This window comes from Lates calcarifer, linkage group LG8, assembly GCF_001640805.2.
Source record: "Lates calcarifer isolate ASB-BC8 linkage group LG8, TLL_Latcal_v3, whole genome shotgun sequence".
NCBI lineage: Eukaryota > Metazoa > Chordata > Actinopteri > Centropomidae > Lates > Lates calcarifer.
In genome coordinates this window covers 19,154,196-19,167,058 of record NC_066840.1, presented here as the reverse complement: position 1 = coordinate 19,167,058, position 12,863 = coordinate 19,154,196, and the positions used below count along the sequence as shown (strand labels likewise).

The window sequence follows — 12,863 nt, the reverse complement described above, 5'->3', positions numbered from 1 at the left end:
TTTTTCTATCAGGGTGGAGAAAACCCAGCTACATTGGAATAAACATGATGGATTAATACTGGCTGGACTGTAAATTATGACTAGTGGGCTGGAGTCGGGACTGTGCATGTGTTTACGTGTATGTTGTGTGTTTGGGTATGTTTGCAACCAGTGCATAACTGTGTACCTATGTTTGCACTTTACATGTTTACATACATATCTGACATTGTTCATTAGTGCTGATTGTGTATATCCATGCATTTTCAGTACATTATGTATTTGTGCCTGTCATTGTGTGCTTGCCTTCGTCAGATAAGAGTTTTTGCTCCAGCTTTGGCCAAGTGCATGTTTCCAACACATTGTCTGTGTGTGTGTGTGTGTGTGTTCACACGTTTATTTGTGTGAAGAGTTGGTATGACAGACCATGGATTAATGGCTGTAATACAGCTGCATGTCTAAACATTTTCTTTGAAAGAATAGTTAAAGGAAGGTCATGCCAAAACAATTCAAAGTCCACATGGCAGGCCTGACAGTGTCTCTTTTTTGATACATCTTCTTTACTCATATTTGGCTCTGTTGTCTTTTCTTTTTTTTCTCTCTCAATCCATCTTGTCACTCTGGGACTATTTGCATCTCTGTTTCCTCTCTTTCTCTCTCTCTCTCTCTCTACCTTCTCCTCACTCTCCCTTCCCTGTACTTCCTTACTCTTCTTGTCCTCCTCCTCTCCCATCAGCCTCTCTCCTCCTTCAATCTCCTCCTCCCTCTCAAGAGATGTCACTCTTAACATCCTCAGACAGAAAGTATAAACACACATATCTGCGGAGATGTTCTCTCTCCCTTCCTCTGTCCCATCTGGAAAATCTTAGATTGCCCCAAAAACATTACAGCACACACAGAGAGCCGAGAGGGAAAAAGAGGAATATGTGTTACACTGGGAGCGCCACTGGAAAGGCAGAAGAGAAATGGAGAGGATATCCATTGAGGAATGGCTTGTTAATTGTTTCTTTTGGCTTGCTCAATTGTGACATTTGTGAAATGCTGCGTGTCTTAAACTTTTTAAACTTTTGCTTCACGCCAGATTCATTTGTTCAGCGCACTGATTGCTTGTTTATACAACAATTTTTAAAAAGTGCAAGTGTCTCTCCCAATGTTTGAAATGTCTCTATTTCTCTCTGGCAAGCAGCTGATTTTGCTGTTTGCACTGGCCAGAAAATGAGATTTATGTGGTGTTTCTTCCTCTGGTGTGAACCCACAGGTCAGCTGGGAAAGTTGGCTGTGGATAGATAATCTGCACTACATGGTTGTCCCTCTATGACATTTAAATTGTGACATTTTTAAGAAATGCCTATACTACAACTTTGTAAAGTTAATGACATTTCTTATTGCCTCTCTTGACACTGACTATTACTTCTACCTTGTTTCGACTGTTATTCCGTCAACACTCACTTGTATCCCTGCTGGTATTGCTTTTGAATTGTCCAAAAATGATAACTGCAACTGTTGTCTCTTTTTTCTCTGTAGTCATCTGGAGGACAATCAAATCAGTGTTATCGAGAGAGGAGCCTTTCAAGACCTCAGGCTGCTGGAGAGACTGTAAGTTCACCATCTCACACTCCTGTCTTGTGCATGAGGGAGAAACAGCTCATGCAAACTTAAGGTATTTTATACATGTAAAAAAACCCACCATGCTACAAATTCTATAAAAACAAATCACAAAATATATACATCTGCAAACACACATTCATACACAATGACTTCCTACTGCTGTTTTTCCCTTTTGCCAAACACACACCTTTGACTTCCTGCTGCTGCCTGTCCATTTTGTAAAGCATATACACACAGAGTATACCTGGATGATACCCAAGTCCGTCCACTTCACACACTACCTTGGAATCTTTCATAGTTATTGCCTTGTTCCGTGTGTGTGAGTGTGTGTCTGTCAGTTCACACCAAGGCTCTAGTCAATAGAATCAAGGTGTGAGTGCACAACAGAACACTTCCCACACACACACCTGCATGTTTATGACTCTGTGTTGGAGGGATGGCAGGCAGACATTTTTGCAGGAAGACATGCTTCCACGTTTCTGCTGTAGTACAGAGCGTTTATGATCCTGTAGCATGAGACAAGAATACAGAATAACACATTTTATGTGTTGTCAGATGTTATCTCCTGAAAATTCAGCTATATTTTATAGCTGTTTTTATAGGCAGCTTTCAGGTGATGTAACACACCTTCTGGCTGGAGGTCTTCAACTGATGAGAGCAGCATTTCTAAACTTAGGACTTGGCTGTCGTGGCAGTGTTGAATTGACAATGTTGTGTTAGGATTTGGGCTGAATATTTCTTCAGTGATATGTCTGTCAGATAATCTCATTTCATTAGCTATCTCACTACTGTAGGGTTTTTAATTTACCTCTGGCTTTCCACAGTGTATTTCCACAGTGTCATAAATTCATCTGCTTCAACTCAAAGACATGTGGTGCTGCTGTGGGACTCCAAAAAGTGTTTCTGTGCAGTCCTCTCTTTTTCTTTGGACACTGTATTAAGTAAAAATCTCCCTGACAGTTGGATGGTAAAATGGTAAAAAAGATGGTAAAAAAAGACATGCAACAGAGCAGCAGAGATTTACAGAAATACAAAAGCAATTAGTTAAATTCAGGTGACAGCAAACTTCACTGACACTGGACAGATACTTGAGAGATGCTGAGTGGCAGCAACATGTGTATCTTGTCTCTAAATGGAGATCATACGTCTGATAGTGAAAGCATGAGGTGATGGGCTGCTTTAATGTTAAAAGGCTCTGTAAAACAGTGTGTCAGGAAGGGTCAGAGGTTGAGGTGAGGCTGTGTGGGAAGGGTTAGGGGGCAAAGTAGTGTGTCAAAACTCACTAAGAGATGGCATTCATTTGTTTCAAGTTGTTTGAAAATATGGTTTTGTGCAACTCTAACATTCATTGTATTGTAGACTAAAAAGCGTAAGGATGACACATTGTACTTTACTTACAGTCATTCTAGGTAAAAAACAGCAGTGAGTTTTCTCTGTTTTGGAAGAAAATATTTGGAAAAAGAATCACTACTGTACTGTGGGAAATAATGATGGCCCTGGATTATACACAATATTTTTTTTAATCCACTGATCGTGAAATGCTTTTTAAAATGCTTAGTTGACAGGATCTCTGATGTTGTGCCTGTCAGGGTGAAAGGTTAGGGGTGAGAGGTCCTGGTGCTGAGTCTGTGTGATTTATGGAGTCAAAATGTGAAAAGCATGGAGCTTATGTAGCCATCTCCTTGGGTGAGGACACTGATTTATGTCAACACATGAATTGTAAAGTCATGTGTTTGGGCATTTGACCTCATCAGGTGATTTGAAAAATACAACAATGACTCAGAGGTGGCCAGAAATGGCAAAAATATAAAAAGAACACAGGATGTGTGAAGAGATGTGATTTTTTTATTTTGTTTTTTTTTGCAAAAAAATATACAGAACTTCGGGGATTTTGAGGTGGTAACCCATTGAGATTAGTTCTCTTTAGTGTCCAAACCATTTCTGCTGGACTTTATTGTGATTCTGACTAATAGATATAATTTTCCAAATTTAAAAATATAGTGCCCATGGACTTGTGGGTTGGTAATATTTCAAAGGTTCCAAGCAGAAGTCATTATTATTTGAGAACACACAAAGGATTCTTCTCTTAAAAACCATAACTGTTTTGTGAGCGAACGTCTTAAAATGACTCATAACTGTAATACTAGGCGGTCATGGGCTTTACTTTCGTACCAGCAGTTATTTTCTAGGAGCAGGGGTCAATTATTTCAAATGGTGGATATCTTATTTTGGACTGCAGCTCTCTTTCCATTGGTGCACACAGGAGTCAAGGTCTTATTATCATTATCACAGGGGCTAAAAGGTTGGTGTCTGTGTCTTCTCCAGTGGAGATTCTACTTTGTGACCCTGCGACCCTCCGCCCTCCTTTTCTTTTCTTTTTCCCTTCCATGCCTCGTTTCTCAGCCAAATGCTTTGGTAGCCTGATAACACTTTCACTCCCTCTCCTCACACTGTCCTCATCTATCTCTGCTGTAGGCAACCCCACCCTCCTTCTGCACACACACACATATGCACACAAGCAGACATCATCTTTCACCCTTACACACTTCATCTCTTACTTTTTCTTCACACACACGTCTTTCTGTCGGTCAACACCATTTTATTTTCACTCTATCTTCTCTTTCATTCCTTTGTAAATAATTGCCATGTGTTCTTTTCATGCTTGGTTCAACCTTCTTGAACATGGAACAGTATTTTAAGATATAGGACAGCATTGGTCACGAGAAGGTTTTCTCTTCATATTAGTTTAGAAACCTATAGGCCTATTTCATAGGTAATAATACTTGCAAAGTTTCCTTGGAAACTCTAGTCCCTTTCTTCTGATTGGCCATTGCTGTTTTGTCTGCCACATTTAAGAATTTCTTGTGCTGACGATGGTCCTGTGATGTAAACATCCACTTTTTTGGCCACAATTTTATTTTAAAACTTGTGCATACTTTTTCAGTCAGTTTGTGGATTTTTTTTTTTTACTATGACACTGGGTTGTTTATTTTGGCACTTGAAACCACTTCTTGAAAAGCCTGGCTTCAAGAGCCCAAAGCCTGTCACATTTGTTTATCATTTGTGGGTTAATAATCCCCCCCCCCTGTGGGATTAATAAAATTCATTGTATCTTATCTTACACAGTGTACATAAACTATCAGTTTAGATTAATGGGAAAAATAAATTAAGTTTGAATTCTTGGACAAAGCCCTTGCATGTTGTGCATTTTTGTCCTATCAGAAAAATTTAGGTCAGTAAGACCAAGCTTATTTTTTCCATTTGGACACACAGTAGTGCACTTGGCCCTGATGATGCAGTTGTCTTCTTTTAATACAGTGACAAACCAGGTTAGGATTATCTAAAATGTATTGAAAATGTGCTAAGAATAGTGTCACCTAAGGGAATTATCCTGAAAAAGTGTTTTAGTACTGAATCTTTGTAGAGATGTCTTGAAGACGCCAGGAACCTAAACATGTTCTCTCTCTCACTCCCAGGTCAAAGCACATGCAGGGATGATAATAATAACTGGCTTTACAGAGCTTACAGCATGATAACCTGTAACTGACACACACATACAAAACACATGATGATAACCTCTAGGTCATGATCACAGGAAACCAGACAGACTTTCCCATGAGTTTCACCTTTGAACCATGAACCCGATGACCTGCAAGGTGATGCTCCCGGCTAGTTGGTGATAGCTCAGTCAACACAAAGGCATGAATCTGAGTGATTTATTACTGTGAGTTTTTGCCTGTCAAACCATTTTACTTTAAAGTATATTTTCTTTTTCTCCTTCTGTTTCTCTCTGCAGTCGTCTGAACAGAAACAAACTCCAGTTTCTCCCAGAGCTTCTCTTCCAGTCCAACCCCAAACTAGGACGACTGTGAGTACACCTTTCTTGTTTTTCCATCTCTCCATCCAGCGATCCTACTTTCTTGAGCTCCCCCATCTCTCTCTGACTCTGCCTCCATCACTCTCTCTCTCTCGCCCCTCTCTTTTGATGTGTTACGTGATCCATTTGAAAACACGGTCACGGTGCAATGTCAGAACTTTTATCCGGGTTGAGGGTTCAAGTCCCGCGCCAGGTGACAAAGTGCTGCTCTGTGCTCCTGTTGAGAGCAGAAAAAGAGTGTGCGGGTCAGATGTGTGTAGATATGTATATGTGTGTGTGTGTGCATGCACTATTTTAAGAGGTGAAAGTGTGCCTGGAGTGAATGTTTTGCTTGGACCGATGAGGAATTTTTATTCAGGAATATGGAGTTTTCCCAGAGTATTCAGAGTGTAAGAACAGGTCATACTGATGGAGAGAAGCCTCCCACTTGTTCCCCTTCTTTCTCTTTTTCATCTCACATTCCCAGACATGCTCTCTTCTTCTCCCTCTTTCTATCTCTCTCTCTCTCTCCATTTCTCTGTTTAAGTCCCATAGGTGCACCCACCCCTTCTCCTTTTCCTCCCCTGTGCTCTCTCTGTCTGCACTCTTTCTTTCCACTCAGGTTTTCTATTTGTCTTATCCTCAGAGAGTCTCTGTCAGCTTAGGCTGAAGGTTGAAACACCTTCTAAACTTTATAGCCGTTTATATTGGGCTGCCTTCAAGTCAAGGTAGAGGTAGACTGTGTGTGTGCGTATGTGTGTCTTCGGTGCAGGCTTGCTTTTGTATGTGTCTGCAGTCATTATTGTCTGCAATGGGTGCGGGTGTGGGTGTGTGCATGTGCATGTGCGTTGCAAGGTCTTAGGATAGGGAATACCAGCACTGGGACATTAAACTTCTCACTTCTCTCATTCTCTTTTATAATGTTTCCATGAAGCAGAACGCCTTGGAAGCTACTGTAACCTTTCTTTGTTGAAAAAAGCATGCTCCTCTGTGTAGGACCTTTTTGTGTTTTCCACATTGTTCATGTTTGAGGTATTCAAGGTGATCAAGAAGTGAATTAGACCAACAAAAAGTAAGAACACTTCACAGAAAAGCTTTTGGGTGGGTCTAAAAAGTTAGTAGCTTGCTTCTTTGCAGACAACGGCAGCTTTAGTCATCTTGGATTCACAAAAGTTATGGTAGTTTCCAATTGCAGTGTCATAATGTGTCAAAATGCCCAAAGAAATATCTCAACTGATTGCAGATTGATTGGGGAGCTTTGAGCTTTGATCTGAAATTAACCATGAAATCTACAGTACATTGCCTCATCTGTCCACAGTGTGCCTCCTCCAACATTAACAGTGGTCTTATCTACAGTAAATAATAGATCATTGCTGTGTAGTGAAAACTGTGCATCAGCATATTTTATTAGTTTTGGGTTTTCAAATAAACTGAGGGATGACATGCTCTTTTGTGGGTTCAGTCAACTCTCCTACGCCTTAGGTAAAAAAAAGAAAAGAATCATCTAAAAAATGTCATTAACCACAAAAGCTATTTGTCACTCATGAAAATGTAACATTTTGTAAATACATGGTTCTCTTTGTACAGTGACAATATGTCCTTTAGGTCATTAATCTATTAAAAAGATGTATTAGTGAATTTTTCTCTTTCAAATATATCATTCTTTGTTACTGAAACTTTTACTATGAATCAAGGCAGTGGAATAAAAAAAACAACGAAACAAAACAACAAATGCTGTAATAATAACAGTGGTTTGCGATGATGAATTGGTTTGTGTTTTCTGTGGCACTTTCTCAATACGGCCTCTTGTGTTGGCAGAGAAGCCACAGAAGGATGAAATCTTCTCGGTGGGGTGCACACTGTGAAACCTCTATTTAAAACTCTGGACACACTGATCGTATGTTTCATATATTTGTGGTGATGTGTGATGTATTGCTGAAGACAGCAAAGTAGACCGTTATGGCTTAAAGCAAATTGTCATTTACGTCAACTGTGGCCTCCAGGATCACACACAGTCTAAACCCCTCTATGTGAACATCAGGGACATACAGATGCAAACACATACACACACATATTAACACATTCCACATCCCACTGTGCTCATTTATTTTTTCCAAACTTTTCTCTTGTTCTTCATGAGTGACAGTCTTATTTCCTCCACTGCCTGGCTTACTATTCCATAAAACCCCTAATTGGTCTCGATAGCTTTTATTTATCACTGGTCGAATATGGATCCCTATAGAGCTCTTAGACAACTCCGTAAGAAAGTGGAAAGGGTGAACATGTTCCAAACTTAACATTATAAATCTCATGTTCTTTATATCCCTACTTTGCCATCAGCACAGTCTAAATTACAGTGTCTGGAGTTTCCTCCTGCTCTGTATTTTTTTTCTTTCCACTTTTCTCATTTTTCTCTTCCCTCTTTCTTTTCAGTGCTTTTTATCCTATCCACGCTGTGTTTTTCTGTAAATTGAGGAAGTGTTGGAAATGTAAATAGCAAGGTATGTTGGCGGGAGAGTGTGTAAGAGAGTGAGAAAAGATGGAGGTAGAATGAGAAGAGAGAGCAAGAGTCAGGGGAGGGAGGCTTAAAGAGGGGATAACAGCAGGAAAGTAAGAGGGAGGAGACGGGGAGGTTTGCTGGTGGCTTTCTGGTTTAGGTTCGTAACCTTCCTCTCTGTCCAGCCTCGGTTAGATATTAAATGATGGCAGTGTGATAGGAATTACCTCTTAACCCTCCTATTAAAGCTCTGTGGTCTGAGGTTTGGAGATGGAAGGAGAGGGAAGGAGCTGGACTAGCGTGAAGGGAAAATAGGCATGGGTTGGAGGTTTTGCTTTTGAGGAGGGTGGGAGGTAAGGGCAAGAGGTATCAGGCTGGATAATAGTTTTTACCAGAGTCTTGGATCCCCTGGGGATGAATGAAGCATACGATTTGAAGCTCGAATCGAAGAGGTTGTCTCTTATTGGAAAATGTTCTAATTGAGCAGTAAGTGTGGCTGGTGACTGCCTGACAAAGACAGATGAAGGATAGGTATCAGGGCGGTCATGTGAAGGGGGGAGATGGTGGGATGAAAGGATGCTGGTGGAGGATGAAGGCTGTGGGTAGATGGATGAAGGGATCAGAGTCTGTGGCCCCGCCAGGTGCTCGGCGGGAGGGGCAGAGGTAGGGATAGTGAGATGGATGGAGGACTGGAGTCTGTGGGTTTCAGTGTGTGCAGTCTGTGGTCGCTTTCCCCCCATAGTTTGGAGAGACTGTGGTCTCACAGCACGCACACAGACACACACTATCGCACACAGTAAGCTTGAGCTTTGAGTAGAATACATTGCTAGAAAGGCAGTGAATTTCTGGTCTGAAAGGCAACAATCATGATGGCTCGGATGGAAAAATGCAAGCCATTGGTTAGAGGGCTTTAGTGCATCAGTGCACACCACAGTCTATCAGGGAGGTTTACTTTGCTAAGTGGACTTGATGGCTGTTAGTCTCCTGTCTAATAACACTGACCCAGACTGAGCCTCATCCTGTTATCTTCACTTTCTCCTCTGGGAGTTTGTGCGTGTGTGTGCATGTTTTATGTGTGTATGTTGTGTGCAGGGACCCCAAGTGCACCGGTATTTGAACCAGCGCTGGTTTACTGCCAGTGATACTCATGAAGCAACATCATTCTCCCCCATTAAAGAGCTCAGGTTACAGTTGATTGGTTGCATGAGAGGAGAGGGGCGCGAGGAAGAAGAAAAATGAGTTCAACGTTAGACTCGAGAGATATTTCCTCTTTACCTCCACCACTGTAACTCCAGTTGGGCCTCAGATACTTAGTATTACATAATGTAGATGATGATTTTCAACCATGTTTCAACATTGCATACTGAAATCAAAGTGCCATGTTGCTGTAAAGATGCAGAACCCTTGTGTGTTTTACAGGTTGAACTGATATTACAAACGGGAATGCAGATATATGAAACTTTTTCTTCACACAAATGAAAAGTTGAATTCAACAACAATAAAACTCAGTCTTGCTCAGTTCAGTACTCTAAGAGGTTTTGCTGTTGTGGCCTTAACTTGGTCTGGTATGACCAGTAGCTTAAGGTGGACATGAGTCAGTTTGCTGACTTTATGACCCTTCTTTACTTGTGCTACTGTTACACAGTGTTTTAGCATCTACCATTACACCATAATTTCCACTTGTGGCCACAGTGGCCTCTGTTCAGCAAAGATATGCTTAATTGAATTAAATCACTGTATTGCATAAACAGCAGCAAGTACCATTCTGCTTAAATACACATTTACTGTATAGCAGATGTGGTTTTGCAATGAGAAAGGCTAATGTAGACAATAAAACACAAACAAAGGAACCTGTTACTCAAGAATTTAGCCATCACATTTCTGTTCAATAACATGCTTTAGTGCAGTAAAGCTCCCCCCCGCCCTTTTCCAGCTTCTTCCTACTCTCTAACACTGCTGCTGTGCTCCCTCACTGTCCTCACTGCACCCCATAAAATGCCTCACAGCAGGGATACCAACAGCCAAACATTCAGCCTAAAAGGGTTTTGGCTTAATGGAAAGAGAAGTGAGTTTCTGTCCACAGGGATGCCAGTGAAGGATTTTATCCAATCAAAGTGTCCTTGAGAATGATGCTTAATCCCTGCATGTTCACTCGCTGTAGGCCAGCCTGGATAGCAGCGTTAGATAAACACGTAAAAACCTAAAGTGTAGCTAAAGGCTGGGAAGAAGAAATAGCTGTGGGGGGAAGTGAAACTAGATGCAACAGAGGTAAGGCAGGGCTGGATGGATATGTGGGGGAATGAAAATAGCTGACAAGAGTCTAATCCTGGAAGGTTGCCAGTCTAAATCCCTACACTGATGATTGAACTGATTGAAGGGTAATGAGACATGCTCTTCAGCACCATTAGGTTACCCTTGAGCAAGGCACTTAACCTCCAAGTGCTCCAGTGGAGCTCCCACATGTGCAGACGTAACACTCCCCGGCTGTTACTGTAAATACAACTTAGCTGGTTAAGTCAGGGGAAAAAGAAGCTGGACGGAGAGAGAGAGGAATGAGAGAGGGAGGGAAGGTTGAAGGAGCGGGGGTCATTTGAGATGTCTTTTCCTCCTAATTAAGTTAATGGAGAAAGACGAGGGGTTGCCTTTAATCTTGGCTAATTGTCCATTTAGAGGCGACTGCCATAGTTTACCTGCTGGAATGTTACGGTTAGTTACAGGAAGTGGGTGTACGCTGTGTGTTCAGTGATTGCTGCGACACAGGGGGCCTCAGTGGCGATTGGTGGAATGGCCTGGACGGGTGAGGGTTGAAAGTAAACTGCTTGAACTCACGTTGTCTTCTCTTTTTCAGAGTGGACTAGTTTGCTCATTTACTATTCTTTGCCCTTTTTCTCTTTTTTCAGGCGCACTCACTGTTACACACACCCCCACACAAACACAACAAGCAGCTTTGATGTTGTGTTGCTGTCAAGGGTTGTAAGATTGTTTTCTTGTCACTAGTCTCCAGGCCCTTTGTTTGGTTTTCACGTCACCGGGTGCTGGCGAGAAACAAATAAGTCTCAAAAACACAAACACACACACATGCACACACAGAAGCACATACAAATCAAGTCTCTCACGCCAACTCTCCTGCTGATTTAACACCACAGGCGATGGATGCAGAGTTGCGAGTCCGCATGTGTGGGTTGATATGTGTGTGTGTGTGGTGTCAGTGTGTGTGGTGCATGGCAGACTTTATGCTAAACCACACACCCACGACAGAACTTCCTAATAATTAAACATGACTCACAAGTACAAACCATGGTATGCAGTTGCACCACAAGGCTTGTAGGACCTGACATGCAGCTGCACCACAGGGCCTATACACAGCAATACACTGTGTGTGCATCTCTCTCAGATTTATCAATCTTACTTACATTCTTATTTATTATTACTTGATTTATTGTGTCCTAGAACAAGGATAAACATGTCAACATAGTTGCATTGGCAATGGCTGTTCTGGTGTAAAGCTGCACCAGGAGGCCCATAGTCTTCAGGATGGAGCTGCACCATGGGGCCCACATGTGGATTCTATGGTATTTGGGAAGGGAAGACTTTTACAGAGGGAACCTGACCAGAGCTCTTCTAAAAGAAGGCTGTTCTTAGCGGCTTGTGTGTGTGTGTCTGTGTGTGTGTTTCCCACAGCCCAGACAGCAGTGCGATTTTGTCCCAAGACATATTTAGATAAATACACACTGCAGAGAGATACCAAAAACCAGGAGGGAGAGACCGAATGGTAGAGAGAAAGAGAGAGAGACAGAGAGAGAAACAGAGAGTGATAGCAAATGATATTGGAATCATTTGAAAGATTATGAAAATCCAGGAGAATATTCATTGTAAAAGTTTCATACATTCCTTCATACTGTCTGAAAAATATTTTCTAAAATGAAAGCAGATAAGGTGATACTCAAAGTTTTATAAGCACCCAAATAAATGGGTTAATGTTGGATTTCTGCAGTAACCTGATTTCTTTAACATCATCTGAGCAAAAAACCTTGTTTCCATAATCAGGGTGGGGGATTAACAAAACCTTATGTCCTCAATTAGATTTCTCCTGGATAAAATCTACACACTGGGTCTGTAATTGGCTTTTTGCAGGTATGCATGTGCAGAACAAAGACTCAGACAGGCAAAGTATTACTATGTCCAACAATCCAGCGGGATGAAAGAAAAGATCATTACGCATTGCCCTTGTTCTTTCTGTGTAATCCTTCTTTTGCTTTCCTGTGGATGCGGCCTGATGTGAGATTTGGCTGGCCCACGACCAGTCCCTCAGGTCCCCCTCTCTCTCATATGCACACATACACACTCTTTTTTCTTTACTGACCCTATTCTACTCACAGCAGGAACATATGAATTACATTTTCTTCCTAAATTTTGCCTATTCTGAACATCCTGCTGTTAAAATTACTTCTCTGCTTTGAATGCTGTCCAAGTTTTGTTATAGGTGTGTCTCCACATTATGTATTTCATCTTATTTACAAGTTTTTGTCTCACATGTCAGTTGTTAAACACTTCACAAATGCAAAGTATGTGAATAAGAATGAGTTTGGTTTTCATGCTGTGGGAGCAGTCAGTCAAGAGGCCAAAAGTTATAAAGTTTTGTGTGTGTGTGTGTGTCTTCTGTGTGGATGTGTGAATAAAATAAACCAGAGTGTTTCTTAGCAGGGTGAATTCAGCAACCAGGCAGTGTAAAAGTTCACAGCAGCAACACCTTTCCCTTTCAGCAGCCTACTTTAGCAGCTAGCCATACAGCTAGCTAGCCGCAGGGCCAGAACCTATGAAATGTTCGTGGGAGGCTGGGGGCCTGTAGATATTTTTTTTTTTAATGTGGCAAAGAATTTTTATATGTTTGCACTGAAATAGTGCAGAGGCTGCATGTGGTAGTAA

The 12,863-nt window shown here is 41.5% G+C and overlaps 1 protein-coding gene across 1 annotated transcript in view; it reads left to right on the top strand.

Moving 5' to 3' along the window:
• slit3 (slit homolog 3 (Drosophila)) overlaps nt 1–12,863 on the top strand; it is a 269,236-nt gene that overhangs the window by 20,242 nt on the left and 236,131 nt on the right. Inside the window, 2 exon segments of the mRNA XM_051072519.1 lie at nt 1,501–1,572; nt 5,381–5,452. Of these exon segments, the coding sequence (XP_050928476.1) occupies nt 1,501–1,572; nt 5,381–5,452 (144 nt within the window).